At 34.6% G+C, this 25,991-nt stretch overlaps 2 protein-coding genes across 4 annotated transcripts; one reads left to right on the top strand and one right to left on the bottom strand.

The window, feature by feature from the left end:
* Positions 1 to 3,983: 3,983 nt before the first annotated feature.
* LOC119642646 (pre-mRNA-splicing factor Slu7) lies at positions 3,984 to 6,552 on the bottom strand. Its single transcript, XM_038041863.1, has 5 exons — positions 5,747 to 6,552; positions 5,454 to 5,682; positions 5,202 to 5,385; positions 4,758 to 4,953; positions 3,984 to 4,560 (listed from the first exon to the last, which is right to left on the bottom strand). The coding sequence occupies exons 1-5, from the start codon at positions 6,342 to 6,344 to the stop codon at positions 4,028 to 4,030; spliced, it is 1,740 nt and encodes a 579-aa protein (XP_037897791.1). The 5' UTR covers positions 6,345 to 6,552; the 3' UTR covers positions 3,984 to 4,027.
* A 138-nt stretch (positions 6,553 to 6,690) lies between these two features.
* Positions 6,691 to 25,740, top strand: LOC119642647 (E3 ubiquitin-protein ligase RNF13). 3 transcript variants are annotated; one of them, XM_038041866.1, is made up of 10 exons: positions 6,691 to 7,042; positions 14,784 to 15,267; positions 15,340 to 15,518; positions 17,287 to 17,384; positions 17,444 to 17,637; positions 17,702 to 17,894; positions 17,957 to 18,265; positions 18,323 to 18,446; positions 24,622 to 24,974; positions 25,045 to 25,740. In XM_038041866.1, exons 2-10 carry the CDS (start codon positions 15,154 to 15,156, stop codon positions 25,059 to 25,061), a joined length of 1,581 nt encoding a protein of 526 aa, XP_037897794.1. In that variant the 5' UTR covers positions 6,691 to 7,042; positions 14,784 to 15,153; the 3' UTR covers positions 25,062 to 25,740. The 3 variants fall into 3 exon arrangements, with proteins under 3 accessions (XP_037897794.1, XP_037897793.1, XP_037897792.1); XM_038041865.1 differs by having other exon boundaries at positions 6,692 to 7,042; positions 14,784 to 15,261; positions 24,622 to 24,985; positions 25,045 to 25,738; XM_038041864.1 differs by having other exon boundaries at positions 6,692 to 7,042; positions 24,622 to 24,985; positions 25,045 to 25,738.
* Positions 25,741 to 25,991: the final 251 nt, after the last annotated feature.

Below are 25,991 nucleotides of genomic sequence, written 5' to 3'. Positions count from 1 at the left end.
TCATGGCCATCGTTTCGGACGGACAGGACGACAACTATTACTACTTTGAGTTACCTGTTCGTTCAACTGCTGCAGAACAACTAAAGAAAATTTTGCTGCTTGTGCGCTGCTTTTATAGCTTATGGCTGCTGCGTTAATGCATTGCTATTTAGAGTTTTCACCACAAGGTGGGTTTACTTAGGTGACTAACTTACTGAAAGCTACGTTCGTACTTAAAGCTATAAAAAATCGTCAGTGGCATATATATCATAGCCATTATTGTAATAAAGAAGAAGCTTTTCTTGACATAAGATCCTCATACATGAAAAATTGTCATTTTGCTTTTTTCTGTACATTTATTGGCAAAAAAATTCCAGAGAGGAATTGAAGTTATCTTGGCAAAAATATGACGCAGTTTTTGATAACAAAATGTAGCTGCAAGAAATTATTCATTATCTTGACCTTAATTAACTTCTTGGAAGTACAGAGAAGAACTCTTTCGGAAACGGGCCATTCACCAGATATGACATTGAGATTATGTTGAAGAGTTGAGGAGGACAGTCCAGTACAGCGTTTTAACATTCAAATGTTTTTATACGTTTCTCAATATATTTTGGGAAATTACAAGATTGAGAATGTGTAAATTTAATCTTAGACCTAACTAAAGCTTTGACTTTTATACACAGTCAAAGCTTTCTTTGGTAGGCAAGCGTGACTAATTGTTAGTCATGTGTTACTGATATTGCATCCAGATTGACATTCTTTGAAGGCTGGCTCATAACGTACATGAAGAGTTAGGCTGTCATTTAAAATTCTACCAAGGAACGGTTCAGATCCGTTTCTTTGATAAAGAGCCTGATCTCGCGTTTAGAAATAGTATTTGTCTTGGTAGGGTTGAAATATAATTAAGATTGGCGCATACATCGAAGAAAAGATTAGCTTTTATCGAGAGATTATTCAGAGCCACTGAAAAAGATGAATCCACAGATACAATTAGGAAATCATCTGCATTTTGAAAAATATGAGTTTTTTTCACCTTGAATATCATGGGGAATAGCTGTGTGTAGACGAAGAGTACGGGGTTTAAACAATTGCCTTGTGGAATACCACCGTACACGTCAACTTTTTCTACCCTTTACCAATACACGCTTGAATAAACGTATTTGAAGAGGAAATGAAAAATTTAAGAGAATTCTGCCAAGCTTAATCAAGTTGACACAATCATACGCTTTGCTGATGTCCAAAGAAAGTCATTTTCGTAGATTTGTATTTTTGATAGGCGTAAGAACGAGCTGTAATGTTCTCAGTTTTCAAGAAATCACTTAGTCTTTCCTTAACCATAAGGTTGATAGTCTTTATGAATACAGCTGTTAGTGAAATTGATCTGAAGTTACTTAAATCATTTAAGTCTTCACCTGCCTTAGGAATGGAAACTACTCTGATAGATCGCAAATCTAAGGTTGTAAAGTTAATATATCAGCAGTTATTAATTGTCTTGAGGACACTTAAGTTTCCTCCAGACGGCTCTGACCATGTGATAGTTAACTACATCACAACCTGCAGTAGTAGCCCTCTTTCTGGAATGTAAGACATACATTAACTCATGCAATCAGAAGGTTATATTCTTGAAACTACTAAAAGGAATTGAAAGTATTGTGACCAGATTGACTCTTTGATATAGGTCTTGAACATAACCAAGTATCTTTTATTAGGATGGTGTGGAATCAGCATAATTCGTGTTCGTAAATTAGAAACAGTTAGATCCAAGATACTGCTTCCCGTGCCACCACTTCGGTTACTGTGAAAGATAGTATCACCATAATTTAAGACATAACTGCTGGCATTGATGGCTTTTACAAGGCTCTTGCATTTGTTACTCGAGACTCGATCACCATACAAGCAATGTCTAGCATCGAAATCTTCAGGTAGAATCACATTTTGCTCAGGTTCGATATAAAATTTTGATGATGATAATGTCACCAGCAGAATTGTAGAGAATCCGTCTGAAATTGACGCCTTTTTAACCAATATACTAACACCATAGCCGTAATCTCTGCATTTGGCGGCTGACTTCTCCTGACTTCTCTTGTTTGGGCAGCACTAGTTTAGAGCATTATGGTCGCCTGAACCAATGACCCTCACCGTTTCACAGTTTTCGCACTTGGAAAACTTTCCGTAGTTCACACCCGTCCTCCTTGGCTTTGCAGAACTTTGACATATGTTTCTATCTACCGCACTTAAAGTATTACTTTAGAGAGGGTACCATGTACTCCACGGGTAGATTGCAAAAATTAAATTTGATCACTTTAGGGTAGGCTTCCCCTTAAAAACTAATTTTAATACTCGTTTTAATACTCGTTTCAAATTCGTCCTTGTTGTTAGGATTTCTTCTTCGAAACCTAACAGCAGACTTAATGCGAATATTGTACACCGCTTTTTCAATGATCTCGGAATATATGCTTTTAAATTTTTTTCATTAAAATCATTGTTTTTAACAAAGTTCCTAGCATAACGAGCAGAGCTAAACAGCAATTTAGCTCTGTCCCTGCTAACCACTTTATGTTCTTGTAAGCCGTTGATACTTTTCAAAAAATCATAAAAAAAAGATCCAAGTTGTTGTTCATGAGCTTGTTCTCGACGTTTTCACATGTTTAACAAAAACTATGTATATATAATATACAAGTTGATTGGTGCTATTTTTGGCGGTATGTTTTAAATCATTTCGTAAAAGTATTTAGTCATTAGAAAATTAAGAGCTAATGTGTTTCTTCCTTCATCAATAAAAAAAAGGTTTGGTTAAGAAATTAATACCGATTGTAAAGCTTCTATAAGGCTAAAGTTTCCAATGGTGCACTGAATAGTGAATAGTCTTTATGCGCAATTATAGCTTTAATATCGTTGCGGCTAGGGCTGAATACAAAGCTAGCATGCTGTTGCTTGTCGCTATCAAGCTTTTGTGATTTTCCGATTTGCCATTCAAGGTTCCACTTGGCTCAACATAATTTCTTTCGTTTACTTTCATTGGTAAAATTGCGAACGGAACATTAGCCAGGTAATATTCAAAATATTCTTTATTAGTCCCGTTTATAGATTTTGCCACATTCTGGTTAAGACAGAATGGATCTTGAACACAAAAACAAGTATCAATTCGAAGTCGCTCGGGATCTACATTAAAATACTAACTGCTAGTAAGCAATTGATTGTGACATTCGAAGAAGTTAATGCTGTCTTTGTTAAATTCGTTACGGGGAATTGCGCTGCCCAAATAAGGAAAAAGAACAAACAACCTGCAACAAAAAGGAAAAAGAACAAGCAACCTGCTCCAAAAAGGAAGAAGAAAAAGCAACCTGCACCAAAAAGGAAGAAGAACAAGCAATTGATTGATATCGTGGCACCCAAAACTATTCCAAATCAGAAGGGTTTTTTCTGAACACTATTAAAGCTTTAGTTTTAACTCCTCTTTTGGGAGATAAATCGACTTCATTCCCTCCCTTCCTCCATCTCTTATTATACTCGGTGGCATTCATATAAAAATCTTCAAAATCATCTATATCTATAGTAACCAGATCAGACTCTGTCAGCGTAGGGCAACAGGCTGATGTTGTTTTAAGTGTTAATCTGGGGAAAAAACTTTTATATATATTTTGCTTAAAAATTTTCAAAAATTTCTTTTCATTTTCACACTTTTTTCCTTTTTTTTATTCTCGTCTTTTTCCACTAACACCGAGAAGACACGAAAAAAATTTTCAGCTGCCGTTTATCCAATGTCGTGTTGTTCAACTGCAAGCTTTCTCTCCTTTAACGTTGCGTCAGCCTACCTTTAGCTGAATTTTTTATGTCTTTTTGGCTTTCATCGCATGACAACTTAATGCTTAAGTCTTGGGACCCCTGACTCTGGCAAAGAAACTTTGAAGTTATCTGTCTGAGAAGTATCATAAATTTGTATAGGAGAAGCGATTCTATGGGAAAGTATGTTTATTTATTAATTTTGTTATCCGGTTTATCTTTAATTTATGGAAGAAGTGAAAACAATTCTCATTGCGTACAATTATTTATCTATAAATTGCAACATAGGATCTTCAGCTCTTGTTCGTTTACGTTGCCATTCCTCAATTTCGTGTTCACTAGGTGCCTTGATATCATACATACTGTTATAAGGTCTTTTACGGTCGTCCATAATTTCTTGCATTGTTAGCGATTCCGCAATTTTTTCGTTTAGCGCCTCTTGTTGTTCTTCTGTGCGTTTCTTTTCCTTTTTTATTAGTTTTTTCATTCTTCTTCTTTCACGTTTTTTCAATTTCTTTTTGGTCTTTTTATGCGTCGAGACTCTTTTCTGCAACTCTTCTTCATTTTCAGAAGATGATGATGATGTCAAAGATGACGACGATTTTTCTAGAGATTTCTTGCTACTATCTTCACTAACTTCTCTGTTGGTGTTGTCCCCTTTTAATGAGTTATTTTTTTCAAGACCATATATCATTAAATCCGCCGTAACTTCAGGCTCTTTCGCACCCACGCAATATGAGTTTCTTATAAACGATTTACAACATTTGTAACCCCAACGACCATTCCAATAGCTACCTAAATAGAGAGAAAAGAGAGTTGCTTTCAATAAATGGAAACGCTTCGAATGAAAATGAACAAAAAGAATACGAAATAATCATAGTTGGACAACTGACGTCCCTTTTTGAAAAAGCGACGTCCTTTTTTGTCAAAGTTTAAAAAAGCGACGTCCCATTTTGTAAAGTTTGAAAAAGCGGCGCCCGTTTACCCCTTACCCCATACGGTAGTATGATTACTAAGATAAATATCCTCCTCATATATACTGCGAGCTTTGGGTTTTTCCATTCCTTTGATTACTTTGCCGCTACGCGAATATTCTATATAATCTTCGGTTTGGGCCAACAATAGCGATTTAGGTGGTGCTTGCAAATGTTCTTCACCGCCATACTTTTCCACAATATGTTCCTTCGTCTGAAACAAAATAAAATATATTATTGCACGGTAAAACAAAGTTATACAATGGTACAAATTTTTAAGATAAAGAGAATAAAGTCATATAGCACTAGTAGAGGCACTGTTTATGAGAGAAAATCCCAATGGCTAATATGTTCGTTATTATATTTTTTGGATTTCATAAGGTTAGTAGGAGATTTTTCAAAACAATCTCCAAAAGACGCTACGTTGTGAATGATTAAACTAAATTGACCTCCGATTCTTACACTTGATTTGAACTGTTCCTTCTTTTTCTCGTATTCCTTTTGTAATAGCTCCAGCTTAGTAGGCTCAGCCAATAAATGAACATCGACCCCCTTACCATGAGCCTCCCATGCGAACAATTGAGCACCAGCGTGTTTTGTGGTGTCTCCGGTAAACCGAACAAAATTTTCACCGTCAAACTCTGACCTGGAATTGCGTTATATGCGTGTTTAAAGACCATATTGCATTTATAATCATAATACTTTAACACTTACTCTTCTGCTGGTACTTGTGGATTTGGATTGTCACGCATGGATCTGGTTTTGGGGTCATAATAGGCCGAATTAGGATCCAAGTTACGGAGGTACTTGGCGGTATCTTCACGTATACGTAAGTTGCGTACTGTAATACGTTGTTTTGAATCCACTTTAGTTCCTGGCATATCCACTTCGTCAACATATTTATCCTCATTCCCATCATCATCAGATATTTCCGCATCAGGATCTAATTTAATAAACAGTTTCTGGCAATGTACAAAGGAATAAAAGTGTTGAAGGCTTCTACTAACCATTCTTTAATTTTTCGGCTTTTAATTGACGTTTAGCTTCTTCCACCTTCTCATATTCTTCTATAATTTCGCGATGATTGGCGGGATCGTAACTACTCCAACGATCTCTTTTCTCATCATAATTTACGGCTTCATCTTGCACAATATGTTCATCGTGAACGACTAAAGAATTCGCATATCTTGCAAGAACTTTACGTGGTCTCTCCAAGCAATCCTTACGTTTATGTGTCATAGCGCCACAATTCTCACAGGCTCCTTTACGAAATTTAGTAACCAATCGAGAAGTATCTAGACCCTTCGGAAACTTTTTAGATAGTTCTCCTTTATCTTCTTCTCTCTGGGGGCGCTGATGTTTTAAGGTGGGGCCTTGAGCTCCATAGTACCAAGGGGCGTTGGCAATATATTGCGGTATATGAGGATTAATATCACGACCTTCTTCATCCACAGCTGCTGGGGCTGTACCTGCTTTACGAGCTTCTTCCAATTCCTTGGCCTTGCGCCAATCCTCGCGTGATTTCTTCTTGGGTTCTTCATCATCCACAGTTTCTTTGTTATGAATAATCTGTGACACTGGGGTGCGTATCGTTTGTGAACTCATACTGTTTCATAAGCTCTGCCTTTTTTTCTTTTTTAGTTGGATGTTGAGTTAAGATGAACCAAGTCAATAAAATAAATAAAATTTGTGGTTTGCATGTCCAAATACAGCTCGTTCCTGTAATAAACTTTGCTTTGCTCTTATGAGAATAAAAACAGCTGCTTCCTCGTCTTCTCGAAAATTTATAATCACTGAATATGTTTAATTTAATTATTCTTCTTCTTGCTTTCAGCAAACCAATCATCGAAAATTTGCCATGCTGTGTAAAAAACCTCGCAGTGATTTGCTTACAGCCGATTTCAAAAGTTTGTAATTTGGCAGCATTGCTTACTAAATAAATATGGAGACTGCTGCTTTTTTGCTTTTCTATTGAAAAAAATTGAAAAGTACGGGAGAATAGTAGCTGGAGTGAAAATAAATAAGCAACCGTTAATGTTAATAATTGGCTTACACAAGCTAAAATGCAATTGCAAAAATTAATCTTTGCGTAAACGAAAATAGTATTACATCTGCAGGTTTTCAAAATAAAATACGCAAAAGAAAAACATTCAACTAAAAAAGAATTGTTGGCTGCGAGAGGGGAAACAGGAGCAAACAAGCGGTAGTGGCAGCGAAAACAAAAAGTGCGAAAATAAAGCAAAATACATATAGAGTGCTTGTGAAAAGATATTTTAATAGATAGATTAATAAAGAACTATAAAGTAAGTAAATATTTATCGTCTAAATAATTCAATTAGCAAAAAGGATGAGATATGAAAAAGGAAAGCAATTTGCAACACCCACTCTTTATCAAAGTCTTGTATGTGTACATATATATGCAAGTTCTTTGCTGCAATGTAAAGTTCGTTCTTTACTTGCACCTGCATAACTTTACATATTTGCATGCTTTTGTAGAATTTAACAAATTTTAACATTCCTGAGTACAATTCAACTCCGGTTTGCGGTTGTTGTGTTTACCATGAGTACATGTCTCTTTTTTAACCTTGAAATAATGTGTGTTTAGGATCTCGCGAGAAATAAAAATGTTTAAAGCACTATCTGACCCAATAATTAGTGTCGATCTAATCGTAATTAGAAAAAAAGTAAAAATTAAAGGTCAACAAACCTCCAAATTAATTTTTGTATGTCACTCACTGACGGATAACTCTATTCTTATTATTTGAAATTTACTCAAAAAACGTTCGCAGACGTTATCAACATACAGTTGCTTTGTTCTCTGTTATTATTATTAACTGCTAGTGAAATTTAAGTGTATTGGATTATTTTTTTTTAATTTAATCTCACCGTTTTTGAATAGTGACAGTGTTCCAAAGGGAAATATGGGTGAATATTGCGTAAAATAAGTCCCTTTTTGTAAACTTTGTCACTCTGTACTCATCATTCAACCATTGAAAAATCTCATTATGAAATTATATTACAATGCGAACAGCGTCTGGGAGTATATCTGGGACACAAAATGGCACCGTTGTGTTGTGTTTCGCGTGCACAGGTTTTCTTGTTTAGAGTCTGACCAAGTAATATGAATTTCAATTATAAGGTTCACGTGCACAGGATTTTATTACCCTGAAATCGTCAACACAGTTCTGTTTACGTTTCAAAAAAAAAATTATGCCACACTTCGAGGGTTTTTGTGAAAATGAATTGCCTCAATTTCTAGTTCGTCCGTCGCTGGGAGTGTAAAATGCAGTGGATTACATAGTTTTTGATCGAAGGTATTTTGCCGAATATTTTAGTTACTTATTATTGTCATTTTTTATATGCATTTTAGCTAAAGGAATAAATTCTAAGACTATAATCGAAGGCACTGACGATTTATTGGAAACTGCATCACATTTGAACTTGAACCACCACCATTGAGTTGTCAGTTGATATCCTTTGCCTACGCGGCCACTCAGTCGAACTTTAGTCACTTAAAGAAACTTTTTTATGCACGTACATGGGTTTGACTTTGTACCAACAGAAGGGCTTTTTTTCACAACGGATTTTTTAAGTCGCCTAGGCCATTCAATAGGATGTCCATTTTCAAATTACGAAATTCTTCATCTTTTAATCCCATGTTATTGGTGTGAAGAGCTTATGCCCTTCACAGCCCAATGCGGGACTGTGAATCAGTAGAATTAATATTATGTTACAGTTGCATAAACGCTTTGGCTTTAAAGGTTAACGGTTTGCATTCAAACTTTTGATTTCAGATACTCTTTGTCAGCAATTTTTAGATATTTAAAAAACAAAAAGTAATTATTAGATTTTATTTATTTTGGTATTCCATCTGAAGTTTTGAAAGGATTTAAAAGAAAAAAATGGTTTTATTGCGATTTAACCTGAGCCTTATTGAAAAGCTGTCAAACTAGGCAGGACGAGGAGATTTAAAATTGTCGGAATGCTTGATTTCCAGATAGCAAGCTTTAATTCTTTATAAATTTGGAGTTGCATATGACGTATAGGTGCGGAAAGATTGTTAACTTTATATCAACTCTTAAACTGTGTTAGCAAAGCTTACGTTTTGAAAGTATTGGTATTTAGTAAGGCTCGACGTTCATTTCAATTCATAATCTGAGTGAAGGACTTCAAGATTTGTAAATACAATAGGTACAGTAACCAACACATCTCGCAAACATTTTCGTCTTAACGAAACTGTTTTATAGGGAAATTGATATCTTGTTTGCTTTTTTTTTAATATCAAAATTTACTACAAAGTCTAAAGAGAAAAATGATGTTTTTTCTCATTCTTTTCTCTTATGAGTACTGAGCGATAACAGCGCTAAAGTACGATCTACATAACAATATGTATGCAAAGACAAGTCTGATTTTGGTTCCAATTGAGAAGGATTGAAAGAGCGAGCCTGAATTAAGTGACAACCTTCGCAACAAGCGGAAGAACCAGACGAAACCATCTGAACCGAAGACCTGTCAACACAATCCTGGTATTGCAGATTGTATTTGGGCAATTAAATGTTCTTCTAAGTTTTTTTTTCGAAGCTTTGGTTTCATTGCTTTCATATGTTCTAATAAAAGGTTCTTGAACCTAATTTTTGATAATAATTGAATGAAATTGGATAACTAACAAAGTGTTTGACAAACTGACAAAATAGTTAGCGTGGTATACCTATTTTTCATTTAAATCATACTATTTCGGGGCGTGGACTCTCTAAGTTTTAAATAAAAACTAAAATCGTTATTGTTTATTTTCATTTCTAATACGTACAACGTGAAATTTTATATACTTTGCAATTCTAACTAGTATAAAAATTATCAACAATACCTAGAATGATCTTCTATTCATACAACCTACATCTTTCGAAATGAAGAAACGAAAAAAAAGCGGTATAAAACAAAAGCTTATATCCGTTTATATTAAAAATGATAGTGTGAGAAAATTAAATTATGAAAACAAATTTTATACAAAATGTTGCTGTTGTGATCTAATCTAAAATCAATAAATGGTTTCTCTAGGTGCTAAATAAAATTAATTTGCATTTTCATCTGTTTCGTTGCTTTCATTGCATTTCAAGCATTCAGTTCATTGCAAACTTCACTGAACGTGGATGTACTAAATTTGTTGTATATACATGCATTTCTAAGTTGTACTAGTTTTTAAGGTTTTGATATGTTTTGTGAGCTTTTATCAAAACTATTGTGTTGGCCGCTAAAATTTGAATACATTTGCAATTTGCAATGCTGTGCTTGGTATGTTATGTGATTTCATAGCAGCAAATATCAAAAAGATAAATTCGTCTAGAATATATAGGTTAACTTTTGGTCTCGAAGTGCCAGTTGTTTTGGATTTCTCTTAAAATTAAAGCGCATTCCTTTTCAATTTACAAATGTCGGCTTATTCTGGTCCCAATATTGAAGGCAATGAATCAACTTCGTTATTAACTTCATCAAGAAATTATGATATGTTGATAAGAAATTAGGTTTAAAAGGTTACTAAAAAAAAGAGGCCAATCCACATGCGTCATTTAATAAAAATGGCTTAACCCTTAGTATGACGATATAGCTACACTTGTAAATTTGTTGTCGGTTTTATAATCCAGCGTTTCCATGCTTGCAGTGCTGAATTCTGATTATTTTCATACTAATAAATTAGCTTGCGTTTTTACGAAGTTCCTTCCCTTTTTTGGCGTAAGTGCTTTGGTTTTGCTTTATAAAAAATTTATGTTTCATCTAGTAAATAGCTCATCTTTATAAGTGTGTTTCTTTGATCAATTTTTGTTAACTGTCATAAGTTTTTTTTTGTTACATTTGTCAGATGTGTGTAATTTATTGGGGACCACAGGTGTGGATTCTTGATCGGCGTATACAACATTCGATTGTGCTTAAGCCTTTGAAAGGTGTATAATTGTATGACTTCTCGCTCGCACAAATTTGCAATTTGTCTAGTTGCACTAAGGCCCGTTCGTCATTAGAATGCTCAAGTTCGTGAAAATTGTTAGAAAGGACAAAATTGGTTGCCGCCAACGAATTTTAAAAATTGAATAGATGTTTTTTTAATAACGTAGGAGCTAAGGCAAATACAGTTGAAAAGTATAATAACTTTTGAGGCGGTTGTTAGACGTATATTTAAGTGTTAGACAAAAGACTTATATTTGAAAAACTACAAAATTTTAATACCGGGGCAACTTTCGTGGGTATCTTTTATGTAAGGAGCTTTGCAAGTCCTGGCTTTATGCTGGATGAATCAGCATTAAGAACTTTAGAAAGTTGGATTTTAAACAGGTTTTATTTAGAAAAAAATAAAAAAGTGGAATTTTAATCACTTATAACTTTGTGTGATCGTGACCTATTTTTCCATTTTTGAACGGAAGTTGTAGGCTTCTCCATAAATTAAATTTAGAATACTTCAGCCTCTTATCTTTCACAATTTATGAGTACTGAACAAAAAATGCACAAATTTTTAATTAGAGAAGCAGAAATGCTTTACTGTGGACTTGGCTTGCAATTTATAAAATAGGGTTTGTAAAGTCGCGCAAACTACACAAAAAAAATTGCCTTCTGACTTCTAATACTTCAGTAATGTTGCTGAGAGCGTTGCTATTAATCTTCATTCCTGTCCAGCCGCAGAATTACGTAGGGGATTTTGCAAATATTGATTTTTGAGTTATTTTCGAACATTTGAATGAAGACGGTCAATTTTAATCCAAGACAAGTAAACTTTTATTAGTAACATAAAATTAATTAATGTTTAAGTTAATGAAATGTACCGGTTTTCAGAATTTAATTTAGAAATATTGTAAACAATCTGAATATGAATAAGTGAGTAAACTATGTTTTTCGCATTCTACTCTCCAAGTTATTTTTTGGTTGACCCATATCGCTGGTAATAATAACAAAAGTCAATCGCGGTGTCTACCATATTCATCTTAAAATTAATCCATTTTTAGGCAGATAATATATTTTCGTTTGAGGAGTATGCAAAATAGTTGTAAACATTCTGTCTTGTTTATCTTATGATCAATAAGCGTAAAACCTCAACAAAGTGAAAAAAGGGTAATTTAATCGCTTGTAACTTTGTGTGGGTATGGCCGATTTGTTCCATTTTTGCACCTAAAGATATACAATTATTTTCCGGATAACGAGCAGAAATCCAAAAATTTTTGTTAAAAAAAAGGAGTTGCGCTTAGTTTACGCTCCACTGCGCGCTTCTGCTCTGACCAATTTGACCCGTTTTAGTACTAACCAGTGCGCAAAAACATCTAATGTCTCTACCAAATTTGAAGCCGATATCTTGGTTTTTGCGTCTAGGACAGTGCCAACACACACCATACAGACACACAGATGGACGGACAGGGCTACATCAACTCAGAGCTTCACGTTGATCAAGAATATATATACTTTATAGGGTCTCTGAAGCTTTCTTTTGAGTGTTACATATATTTTGGAAAAATACAAAATAAGTGCACACCCATCTTACGGTGGTGGGTATAGTTACGAAAATTCTACAAGTGGGTCCGTTAGTTTTAAAGAACCGCGTTTTCGGGAAAAGACATTTGAAGTTTTAAATGTGTTTCAGACTTGCTATTTAGGCAAAGAATTTTGCATTCTCTTTTTATTAGAGGTGCCATCCGAGCACCATAAAAGTATTCCTCCGTGTTCAAATATTTTATTTTACTCTTTTTTCCTCGATGATTTTATTTCCGAAAGTGTGGGTTTTGCTACATTTGTCAAAGGTAAATTCGTACATTTTACATCCTCCCTGCTGCGCAATGAAAATGAAAACAACACGAAAATGCAAATGTAACTCCATAACCGAAGTCAGAATTAATATCAAAAGATTTTTCACAAAATTTTGCCTTTTTGGCAGAATCTCCTATACCTTTGGAAGCGCTTTCACCCTCTTAACCGTTTAACGGTTATGATGATGCAGGTATACTAATATATATATTTCTTTCGAACCGATTTTAAATAAACATTAGCATAGGCATTAGGTTGCAACTTCCCAGTAGGTATTCATGGATCATAAGCCCTTTTTGAAGCACGTGGTGAAAAGGTCGAAATTTCTAAGAAAAAATTTCCTTCTTATAATGAATTTTTTCACGTTCTAAAAGGTCCACAACCTCGACTAAGGCAAAAAAAAATGTTTATAAATAAATAAGTGTAGCCCCTTTTTATATACATTTTTTTTTTAGTTTTTTGTTTTGCCATTAATTTATTTCTTCTTCCATTATTTTTTCTTTATTACTTGTTTACTGTGATTGACCTTTTAATATCATTTCTTTTTATTCCACTTTGTTTCATTCTTAATCAGATTTTGCTTCTTGCATATTATCAAAAACAGATTTCAAAAGTAAATATGCGAATGTTTTCAATGCCAAAGCTAAGCTAGTTGCAGTCGGTAATAAACGGCTTTTGTTCTTTAAATTTTATATAAAAGTGAAATTCTCAATGTGAAATGTTAACGAACTTTAGGCGACTGTAGTTTATGAATGATGAATCGATTTAAACATGTCCCTCTACATGGCGACTAGCGAAGTGACAGAACTGTGTGAAAAATATTGTTGTTAGTATAAGTCTAGCATAAATTTTTAAAGTAAATATTGAATGAATACGTTATCAACAACAACAATGTAAATAAATACGATCTTTATGCCTGCTACAAGAAAACGAAGTTACACCACTTTCTACCATACCTTCGTAACACCGAGAAGTGTGCGTCGACCCATAACTTAACATAAATGCTCTTCGTATAATTGGTAGCTTTCGAATTAATTTAGTCATGTGTCTTGAGCATCGACCTTTCTTGACTGTGAAACTTTCAAAGCAAAGTTTCAAGTTTTACAGTTCCAGCTGGAAAATGATCGTAATACGTTTGGAAAGATTATCACAGAAGTGAAAACATTTAAACAAGTAAGAAAATTAATTTCGGTTTATGGGTGATTTTTTTAGCCGCAACATTTATATTGAAATGGGATGTGTGATTAATTATTGTTGAACTTTATGAGTAATCGGCAAAATAACCATATTTCTGTTTTGAAAACAGCGTTGCTGTTGCCTATTTACTTCGTATTCAGTGTAAAGCTGCCTGTAACAACTTTTAATGTTTTTACAAAATTTGAAGCCGATATTTTTATTTAATGGAGGTTGTATATACGTTATGAGATCATACTAAATAACGCGACGATTATTTCAGTGATAATGCCGCATATTTGTCGCTGCGATCTCTTTTTGAGACATGAATGAAAAGATGTGGGCTGGTAGTGTCCGCTTCGATCATCGAGAAAAAGTATGCATTGTCGGTACACTGTGGATGGGATAGTTGACCTTCGTTGATATGATTACGTTTATAGTGGTTAAGTTTTTCACAGAAGGCAATAGCAATAAACTCCGCTGGGAAAAAATTAGTCATTATCTACATCTTTTCCATGACTTGAAACAAGATCACCCGCAGTTGTGACATAATTTTAGTTCTTCAGTCAAAGCAACACCGTCACACAACAAACACCGGGACAACAATAAATTCGATTCGCTACTTTCATTCCGTTCCGTTATTGAAGTAGATCGATCCAAGTTTTTCGGCGTTCGACTTGTGCTTAATGGGATCTTTATAGTGGTTGGACAATTATTTTAACGTTAATTAAGTTATCGTCGATTTAGGGTACTGATAAATTTAGATGAATTGCTGCATATTGCTGCATTGTTGTTAAAGCAACTACTGTTTCATGATGAAACAGAAAACGTCTCGATATATTGAAAAAAAGGCAGTCGTTATGAAATGATCACAATAGATGCAAACAAAATTTTCCATTTTTGGTAATTTATAATTCGTGTAGGTTTAGTAGATCAAAGAAGTTATCAGGGCAAGGCTAATCCTTATCGGTCAATTTACGCATCCACATAAATCTTAAGTGGGTTAGGGCACAATCCCTTTGATTATTTGCAATTTACATATATATTTTTTCTTCAAAGAAAACTACCTTTTTCTCGTACTTTATCTCGTTTCAGTAAAAATTGCAAAATAATTGCCAAAAATTTTACGGGCCTGCAAATGCAACTTGTAAGCCAGAACAACAAGAACAAAGAACAACTACTTTTACAAGAGCAAAAATACCAGCAACGAAAGCGACAACATCAAAGACAACAAGAACAGACCTCATTAATAAAACGATATAAAACGCAGTTTGATCCACTTTTATAATTACGGACATCTAAGTGAAACGGGAGAGGGATAGAGAGAGGATACAATTACACGAAAAAAAGTTGCTACTAAAGCTTTCGAACAATAAAGGAGATTGCTGGGGTCGGTTATCATATAAACATATTCCCCTTTCCGATCGTTATTACATAACATATAAAACAGGCTGCTGTCACAATAATGGCAACAACCACATACACATTATCGATGCTATTGTTAAATGTATGTTTTTTGCTCTTCGACATAATTAATGCTCATATCTTGGTCTATCGACGCATAAACAATCAGGTTATTGTAATTACACCAGCGTAATTTATTTTAAATTATTGAAAACATTATTAATTTAAATTTCAAACTGACTTTCAGTTGATTGAGGAATACGATGACATGCCAGCACAATTCGGTGGGAGTATACCAGCTAATGGTCTTAAAGTTTTTGGTATAGGAGCGGAAGAGGACAAGTACGCCTGTCATTCAATTAACCCGCCACCAAAATCAAAAAGAAACTTTCCTAGCAATGCAAAATTTGCAGCTATCATAGAAAGGTTAGCATCATTTATTTATTTACTTGTTCATTCATATTATCACCAAAGACATCCAATAAGCCTAGCTTAGTCGTGTCGTCCACAAAAATAATTTAAGTTTAATTTGATCTATTTTTATGGAATTTTCCATTGCCTTTGTTAGTTGATACTTACATGGACTCGGTTTTATGAAAAACCTTGACCAAAAGAAATGATATTATAGAAGCACAGCACTTCTCTGGAACGTATTCGATGTTCATAATTAAGCTTATTAAACCTAATAAACCAGCATAAACTGTTTGATGGATTATCGCCTATGGTTTTCCAAGCTCAATAATATGAAATGATGTAATTATATTGAGCTTAGTTACAGTTTGTTTTTAGTATAGGTTTTCTTTTTTTTTTGTAAATAAATAATTAGTAAATATTGGAGCGATGTAAAAATGTAATTTTAATCTGCAAAGAACATACTGTTGAAATTAATGTTTCACTTAAGGTAATGCTTTCGATGTGAGCGGCTTTTTTATTTACATTCTTTAGTGTTACCTGCAACAGTGGATTAGTGGTTGGGAGGTGACCACTGTTATACGTATCCTGCTACGTAATTGCCACCTTAAACACAGAGGAGCAAGGTCGTAAGCCAAATGCTTCAATTGTCCTGATTGATGGTATGTTTTGCGATAAATGCAAAGGATGGTGGTATTTTTAATCACAATTACAGTATCGGCCTTATGGGTTGTGTCAATTTACATTATATCAGTGAAAGAAATTTTTCTCGTGTTCGGCCTAGCGCTTTACATAGGTATTCGGACTTTGGAATAGCCACAGTAAAAGTATGCTTTCGTTGCTAAGCTTTTTTGCATAAGTTTAAGACAATGCCGGTGACATTTGAACACTCCAATCTTTCGTTACTTCGCCATTTTCTTTTCTCTGTTTTATTATTGTTTTTGGATTTTTACTTTTTTCACGTAACGCCTATTAAAATTTAGACACAACGTCCCATAAGATAAGTGCATCTCGCCGATAGCAGAAAACAAGGTAAAGCAAGTTTCTGCAAAAAAATACAAAAAAACGATATTAACAGATATTAACACCGTTTACTACAGATTGCTTAGTACCAGCATCAATAACCACTTAAACTTGAGCCTTCACGAAGGGTAATTTAGTCGTAGCTGTCATTGAAAAGTGGTTTGAAAATTGCGATGTTAATTTCTTGCGAGATTAGGGCTATTCGCAAACCGAATTGTGCGAATCGATTTGACTATACTTGTCTGCCAATTTTTGTTGCAATTCATAAGGCGGCAAGAATTGCAAATTACGTATAGCGTACACTCCAGTTGCAATTAAAAAAAATCACAATGTTTGTGTTTTTCGGGCAGCAGTTTTGAAGCTAGATAACTTACTTTCTTTCATTTATTTTTTAAAAATCTTTGCAAACGTTACGATAGCTTTTGTCGCAGCAAAAGTGTCATTCCTTTGGTGCCAAATTGTCTATTCTTGCGAATTCGTTAATTGTCGGCTAAGTAAGTAATTTAGCAAGTTTATTCGGCACAGCCCCAAAATGTATCATGTTATATGGCTGGCAAAATCGAAATGCAAGCAAAGTAAATCATACTTCCTTTCACGCTGCAATCTTAGTAAATGTATCTAATCGATTGCATTTATTTTAAAGAAATGCGGGTTTAAGTAGATTCAATTCCTCTCGCGTACTTCTAATTTTGAAAATCGGTTATTATTTTTTTTTGATTTCATTGGTATTTCTGTTATTATGCGCCTTTTATTTATGTAGAGGAGGCAACGAATGCACTTTTGAGCGAAAAGTACGCTATGCTCAAGCGGCGAATTTCGATGCTGCAATTATTTACAACAACGATAGTGATGATTTGGGTAAAGTAACTAAATCTTGAATATATTTTATTCAATTTCTTATGAAGTTTATCTTTTAGAACACATGTCTGCACTAAATTCGTCAGGTATTCGGATACCATCCGTTTTCGTTGGTCACACCACAGGTATAAGTTTGCAATCACATCCATTAGGAGAAATCGTATTGGTTATCAACGACGAACTGCCTTTTAACATTAACACACAATTGATTTTACCCTTTTCTATATTGATTGGTCTTTGTTTTCTTATAATGGTAATAGGAACAAGATTGTCGCACGTATTTATTTTTAACAAAAAATTCCCGTTAAATCTTTAAGATATTTTATATGATTTACAAGTGCATACGCGAAGAGAGACGTTTGAGACGTTATCGTTTACCCAAACGCATGCTGAAAAAATTGCCAATTTTGAAATACACGAAAAATAGTGATCTCGCGTATGACACTTGCGTCATTTGTTTGGATGAGTTTGTTGAAGGCGATAAGCTTCGAGTATTACCGTGCAAACATCGTTAGTAATTATAATAATTACGTTAAATTTTTACTAAACCCTTTGTTTTCCTTTCTTCTCAGCTTATCATAGCGATTGTATTGACACTTGGTTAACCGAAAACAAACGCGATTGTCCCATATGTAAGCGTAAGGTTTTTACAAAAGGCGAAGCCCGATCGCCTCGGAATCGACAATCTTCATTGGATAGCGTGACTGACACTGATGATGACACTACTCCTTTGTTGCAGCAATCCAGCAATATGGTTCGGACACATGCTATTTCCAACGGTAACAACTCTGTTACAACGAGGCATGGAACATTTCGGCGAGGTGGTGATAGTGTGGGCGGCGATGGAGGTGGCGGCGGTGATCATACCACCGATGATGAAAGTATATCAATGTTGAAATAAATGTAATCTTCTTGAAATATCGTTTTGACTTTTGTAGTGCTAATCCCATCCGCCCGTCGTATAAATCCTTTTGATCGCACGCCTAATCTTCCACCGCATTTGGCAGCCCAATTAAATCCAAATATCACCAGACGGTCAATATGGTCTTGGCCGATTCTCAGGTAAGTCAATTAAATTTCTACTAATTTATTTGGAATTGGAGTCAAGCATAGTCCACTTATATAATGATAAATCTAGTCGTTATCTATTGATCTAAATTTCAATAAGAGAAAAATTGGAATAAAAGACTGCCTTAGCGGCCATGAGAGTGTTTACTTTTTATAGTTACAGTTCTTTAATTGCGAATTTATATGCATTAATTAAGCTGTAAGTATTTTCCAAATGTTTTGAACAGATGCGGCTTATTTTGCTAGCGTGTGAATCACAAAAACAAAAAACTGGACCGATTAATAAAACTAGCATTGACTAATTGTAGAAGTCAGTTGTTTTTAAACTTAGCTATAGAATAATTACAAGAGATACGAATAGATACGAATAAAAAAAAATTTTAAATTGATTTAGTCATGAAGCTTTTATCGAAATTCTTCAATTAGTTAAATATGTTAGTGTGTTCGGAGTAAATATTGCTTGGAAGTCATGTTGAACATTCATAATATACAATAACTGAAAATGTTATTAAAATCCTGCGTGAGTTCATCCATCATCTTTATTTAATTTAACGAGAAACCACTAAGACATTGAATATTTTGATTAAACGTTTGGCCTTCTGTTCATGCTATGTTCTGCATAAATTAAATGATGACGGAAAATTGCACAGAAAAGATAACACTTATTCGTGATACACTTTAATTCAAAATACACTTTAGCGCTCATTCAAAAGCTGCTTAACTATGAGGCTAATCTTTTTACTTCGTCGTTTTCTTTTTGAATCACACACCCCTATTGTAAACTTTTATTTCAAATATTTTTTTATTCCTTTTCGATGTAAACCGTATATTGTGTTCTAACAAATGTAATGACTGACGTCAGATCAAATCCGCCTTGAACGGGCTCTGTAATTCTTCGATAAGAAAATTTGCGTATATACTTATAAAGGTAAAATAACAAGTGTATGTTGTGAGGGATAAAACGAAAACTGATAATTGTCTACCTAGTTAGGGCCTATCAGCTTAACTTTCTTTCTTCAAATTTCAGAAGGACTCATCGGATATATGCTAGTAGTTTGGTTGTACGTATAAAGCTCATTAAACCACATTCATTTTTTTATTTAGTTAATAAAAGATTCAATACAAAAGCTATTGAAAGGTCAACTTAAGTGTATTGTAGTAAATGATAAAATACTCAATAAGAAAGTATAAGAATCAGGTGAATTCCAAGATTATCATTAAAGTCAAGATTATTATTACAAGCATAAGCAATGATGCATAGCCGAGGAGACGTACTCCACAAGTTGAATTCGCGTATAGATTACAATAACTAAATTTGCAAATCGGCTCCCCAGCCATAAATGAAAAAATTAAATACGCCATGACAACAGTACTTTAGAACGTGTCCCAAGCGGAAATTAAAACTTAATAAACGTAAACATATGGCTACTCCAAATGTTGAGATGCTATCAGCAGTATAGATCGACACAATGAGTAGGCTGGAATGCTTACTTCAACTCAAACTTAGTTCAAGATCATTTAGATAAATGGTTAGTGATGATTGACGATGAGAGCATACGCTACTTCAAAGTGGAAATATACCGATGTAGCTTCACCCGAAAGGCATTATTAGAGTCGGAAGATACACGTAGGTCAAGTGGTGAGTAATTTTAGCTACTCGCAACTCAAACAAGAAAAGGCCGCTCAAAACACCGACATCTGGATTTCTGGTAGACCGTGTAAAAGAAAAGATAACACATAGATTGAGAGGCCAGCCATACCTACCATACCATAATAACCCTAACCCCAAAAAAACCGCTTAATATTTTCCGAGATATGAGCGCTTCTGCGAATAGCGTGCAACAGAACTCAGAATACGACTAAGCCTAGAGGAGGCACAGGCTGCGTTAGCAGGTATTGCTTCCAGGCCATACAGAATCTGCGGCATCAGCAGAGCATGAGCGAGTCTACATTTGATTGATTGTGGCAAATAAGCATAATTGGAATAAAGTGTGCGCAAGGTACCCACAACTTTGCCTTGAATGAAATTAATATGTTTTGCAAAGATGAGATGCTGATCAGGCATACGTGTAGATTAACAATATCTATACTTGAACAACCAATAAGGAAATTAATTTGAGCCAGATTTTGATTCACGTTACCAAAGCGTATAGTTTGGATTTAGACGGGTTAATAAGAGGGGAGTTTACCTGTGATTATTCAAGAAGTTGCCCAAGACTGTAATTAATATTCGATTCGGCGATATTAGGTTTATTCCAGTCATCACCAGAAAGATATCGTCCGCGAATAAATATGGTCTGCAGGCACTGGTTATTTTCACAAAATTGTCGTTCCCGGTGTACCTTTTTTGTACAATACCCGTAGGTGTTTAATATAGAATATGCTCCTTATTTTATTAATCGCTTTATGAAAACAATGTTCATGATAATGGCTTACAATTAAAAGTATTATATGACAGTTACACGGTAAAATGATGGGTTTATTGCAATGCATTCTTTTCGCTCTTCTCTGAGCGCTTAATAGACCGTCGTTACAAAGAAACCTATCTAACTCTTCTATAAGACGTTGTTCGTTGACACTTTCAACACGGTTGAAAGTTTCTGTTGGCCTCATACGTTTGGCACTAACTCCTAGGCGGTTTAGATACAGCATAAGAGTGTCAGTTGCACGATATAATTTCGTCCAAAAAAAGAAATATTTATCGTTGACTGTAACATGCGTTGTTTTATGTGTGAAAAGAATGGGATGACGTAACTCCTCTTCGCTGGTATTACCGTAGTTATTACATCTTGGCCGGGCATCGATGTTTCCACGTAAAAAAATTTATGTCTAATGAGAGTCAACTCAGCATTGTTTTGGAATTTGTCGATCATGTCCTGGACGCTAATTTGATTTCACTCATGTCTTCGACTTTATTCGCTAGTCAAACACTCATGACTTCTGCTTGGAGTTCCATCGTTGGTATAAAAATAGGTTTTAGTTATTTTAGATTTAGCTGCTACTATACAAATCTTTTCCTTATACGTGACTCAGAAGTAGCATACAGCGGTGTATGCGTCTTCTTCGGCGTCTATGAATGTGTGCAAAGTTATGCTCGTGGCTTCAGGCAATAAAGAACAATAACACTGTGAAGCTTTTATTTGTGCAATGTTAATCAAGCTGCCAACCCAAACCAAATCTCTTGCAAGAGGATTTTCGGCCCAATCGTATAAGATGATACGAAACCCAAAGGTGAAAAATTGAACATTTGAAGAATTTTCCTTTTTGATGACAATAATATCACCGTTACATACGTTGGCCCCGTTATGTGAGTTAATGTGAGCTTGAACGAATCCTTCAATGTCGAAAGTTGCATTTTTCCTTTCAAATTAAGCACCTTATGAATTTTTTCGTACAGGAGAGTGACCGACCGACGATTCCTCATCTAAAAAGGCAAACGTATTTATTTTAGTTGTTTTACGGTATATAGAAAATTGCATAATTCGGGACATTGATTGCTATCCAGCTTTGCAATGCTTGTTAACCATCAAATCTTCAATCGCCTTTTCTTCATTGGCATCTGTACTCATGAACAAAAGATTACGGCGACGTGGTTTAACGCATGTACGAAGAAGCTTATGTTGCTTTACGACAGACTATTTGCGATTTATACACGACAAATACGAAAATTTTTTTCTAGACCTTCTTCCCTATGCATTTTTGGGCATGTTGACTTTGCTTACTGCTTCCAAACCCTGAACACTTTTACAATCGGATCAGGGCTTTTCTGTAACATGGCTCCGTTCAATTTATGTTGGTTCGGCAAATTGCCCATGAGTTCTTTTCCTAGCATCGGATTATGTAAGTGCTCCGACATGTTGAACGACTCTCTGATCGATTGTACGTTACGTACCATTACGGTAAAATCTGTTAACGTATCCAGCCGATCCTTCAATAGCGGTACTTTCCGCGTCTTTTCGATAAGATTTTCTAAAATGTTTTCTGTTCGAGCACGTTTTTAGTGCTTTTATAACATCTGAGACCATCAGGTGTTAACAGTCTTGGCTTCAAACTTTCTCGGACTCTTCCTCATAGGGAAGATTCATGCCGCCGCATTAGGTTTTCGGCTATCGAAAATCCGCCGATCTCACTGCAGTTTTCAAAACTGCTAATAAATAGTGCCCATTCCTCCGGGTTACCATTGAAACTTGGCAATTCTCTCTCTCGCACTTCTCTAACTTTGCGGACCCGCGTGTCAGCCAAGCCAAGCTCCACCGATCTGAACAAACGGTGTTCAGAAAGCATCATCTCTTGCGAGTACGAAGGGTGTGGCAGAACTTCCCATTCATGCTGCAATAGTGTCTCTTGTACAACTCTTGCAGTGAGCAGAAATTGCACTTTTAGTCAATTCGCGACGCTACTTTTAAACCGTTGAAACCTAAACCGACAATTGGAATATGATGGAGCATCACCTCTGAAGGTGGTAGGCTTCTGCAACAGATTTCTTCAAATAAACAACAAAAGTAATGGATTTGGAAGATGACGAACTTTGAGCACTCCATGATTAGCGTTGGCATACGGTGAATACATCATTAATATTAAATGGAAAATTATTATTTTATGTGGAGAAATGACAAAACCATCGAATTCAACCTTTATGTACACTGGTATTTCCAATTTCTTTATCATTTTTACTTGTAGAAGTCTCTAATCAAAATTTTTGCGAATGCCTAGTAGTACATAGAAATGGACTTGGCACATCTGCTGCTGTAAACATTATTTTTTTTTTCGGTGAGGAGGCAAGTTTACCCTGCTTTATGAGTGTTGCTGGGGTCCATTAATGTAGCATCTTCAGCTGACATTCGCTATATCAACGTCAACGCAATAGGAAATAACATGTACAGCATTAATGGGTGCAGTAAGGTATAGAGTACTACAACCAAATAGTTTATGTCCGTTACTTCTTCCAATATATGTAAACGACATAATTAGGATGAGAAACTCTACGTTTGTGGATGATGTACGCCTATTATACCCCCCACAAATGTAATTTAGCTTAAAAGCCTGTATTCAAAGAGATGCATCTCTAATAAAAATCGCCGGGAAATCAAATCCAAAAAGACACGCTTAAGGTCTCATCTTTCTATCTCTTCAAATTGTTCGATATGGATTAACGGGTCAGGCTTAAGCAAATTAAACCATTAAAAATCGTACACAAGCTGCCAGTGGTTTATCTAACGATCGCACTGAGCATGGATATATGCAACTCAGGTATTACCAACTAACGGAATAAATGAGTACCACGTTCTGATATACGTATTCACATCTATTCGCAATGTTGTGCGTTTTCTTTTATTTACGAAATCAATACGAGAACCATATAGTGAATTTAAGAACTCTGAAGTATAAGCTTGAAAAGATCGCTTCTGTAAAAGTAATCGAGTATTTGCGTAAGCTTTACTTTTCCGTATACTCTTAAAGAAATATAATCAAATAACAGTACCGTTATGATGTACGATATGAATTAAAATCGTGCCAATTTGTCTCTAAAATGTTTCTAAGGCATTTTTTTTTTTTTTTTTTTTTTTTTTTTTTTGTTGAGTTACATATATATGTAAGCGTCAATAAATAACAATAAAAAAGTATGAGTTTTACTTGTGACTTTATTTTAATTGGAATATAAAACGAATTTCTGGACAATATTTGGCCAATATTCTGATACATATATTTTTTTCCAATTGAGAGCGACTGATTGTAGAATGAATCGAGCAAAAAATGTCTTCCTCTCTTCGCTACCTAGTCTAGCAAATAAAATATGTATATGTATATATATATCTTATGGTGTCTCCGGCCAGTGTGTTTCCTTACGTTAGAAACATTTGCCAGACGTAATATAAACCAGTGACATCAGCAAGAATTGCATTTCATAAATATATGAAGCTTTCGAAGGCATTCAAGAATATTGAAGGATTTCGTTTAAGAAGTAGATTTAGCTGCTGATTATATCAAAGTTGGAAGTATCTGCGCACCGTATATCAAAATTTTACACATATTAAAATTAAGGTTTGTCTTCTTGGTAGGCAGATAAAAGGATAAGAGAACATTTTTCATTAAACATAATTTCTCTCTTATGGATTATGTGATAAATTGCTGTATATTGTTTAAAGTTCTCTTGATATATCCTTTTAAGGCTTCTGAGACGTTCGCACTCTCTAAGTATTGCTGCTCCTCCGTACCCAGAGGATATTCTTAATGATGTCGTTGCTGCTCATGTGGATGCTTTCGTTACAAATACCGTTGCGGTGGATTCGTTAATAGGGCCAGTAATCGCTGCCTCAGGATTATCTTCGAATAATATTTTGAATCCGAATTTAAGTGGCTCCTTTAAGGACGACGCCATTATCGATGGTCAAACTATAAACGAAGAGGAGGAGGACGAATGTATTTATGAACCAGCGACAACGCCCACTATTTGCTTACACCCTCAAACGAGTATCAATTCCACGGAAACAGATTCGGTCTTCATACAAACACCGACACAAGGTGGCATAGCGGTAGCTATATATGTAATTTTAAAATACCTCTGCTTCTTAAATACTTTAACTCAATACAGGTAGCTGCTCTACCTAGTAGTGATCATAGTAATGCGGTGCAACAAAGTCGACCACGTGACACTTATGAATATTATGTGTAAGATTTTTGATGTTTGATTGTAACAAAAGAAAAATTTTACTTTTAACACACTATTCGCGTGCTCCCATATATACTTTTATACATAGCCACACACACATCGTCGCCTAAGCACACACATCGTCCTGTAATGTAAAAATGCATATTGTGAATTTTCTTAAAGAAAATTTTTTGCAGGTTTATTTGTAGAAAAACATACATATGAATATATAAAAAAATATTTTAATCTCTCTCGCATAGTTTTTCTTTAGTAAGACTTTTTAAGAGATCGTTTGCTCTTTAACAAAATTTTTTTTAGTAGGCATGGACATAATTATACGTACAAGTATTAAATAATGATTTAAGAATAACAGATTCAGAACCATTTTTGTAAGGCCGAAAAGAGCGAAGAATGAATTAATACCCTACAAAATCAAAGTTTTTGTTGAATAAATTTCAAATAACTCTGAGAATTATCTAAGTCTTAATTAGAATTAATTATGAATGCGATTAGTTAATAATCTGTCACTAAGTGTAAAATTAGAAAAGGAAGCAAAATATCAGAATTATGAAGTTAGTTTAAATTAAATTGGAAATTTTTTATTTATATATTTAAACTTTTTTGTTAAATATTTTTAAAATTTTCAATTGAATATATAAAAAAAGGTTTTTTTATAGTTTTAGAAGTTGTAAAAAAATATTCAAAGAAATTATAATTGCATTGTCTTGTAAGTACCTTCCATTGATGTTGTTAGTTATATGCTGAGTAAGTTCACTAATGAATTTCACAAAAGTTCTTTTATTTGTTTTACAATTCTTTTTACTTATTTATCACAGCCTGTGAGACATCACTGAATATGAATTGCTGTAAACATTTCCTCTTCTTATATA

The sequence above is a fragment of the Glossina fuscipes genome, unplaced genomic scaffold, assembly GCF_014805625.2.
Source record: "Glossina fuscipes isolate IAEA_lab_2018 unplaced genomic scaffold, Yale_Gfus_2 238, whole genome shotgun sequence".
Lineage (NCBI taxonomy): Eukaryota > Metazoa > Arthropoda > Insecta > Diptera > Glossinidae > Glossina > Glossina fuscipes.
Note: the sequence above shows the minus strand (reverse complement) of the source record. Positions and strands in the feature narration are given on the sequence as shown.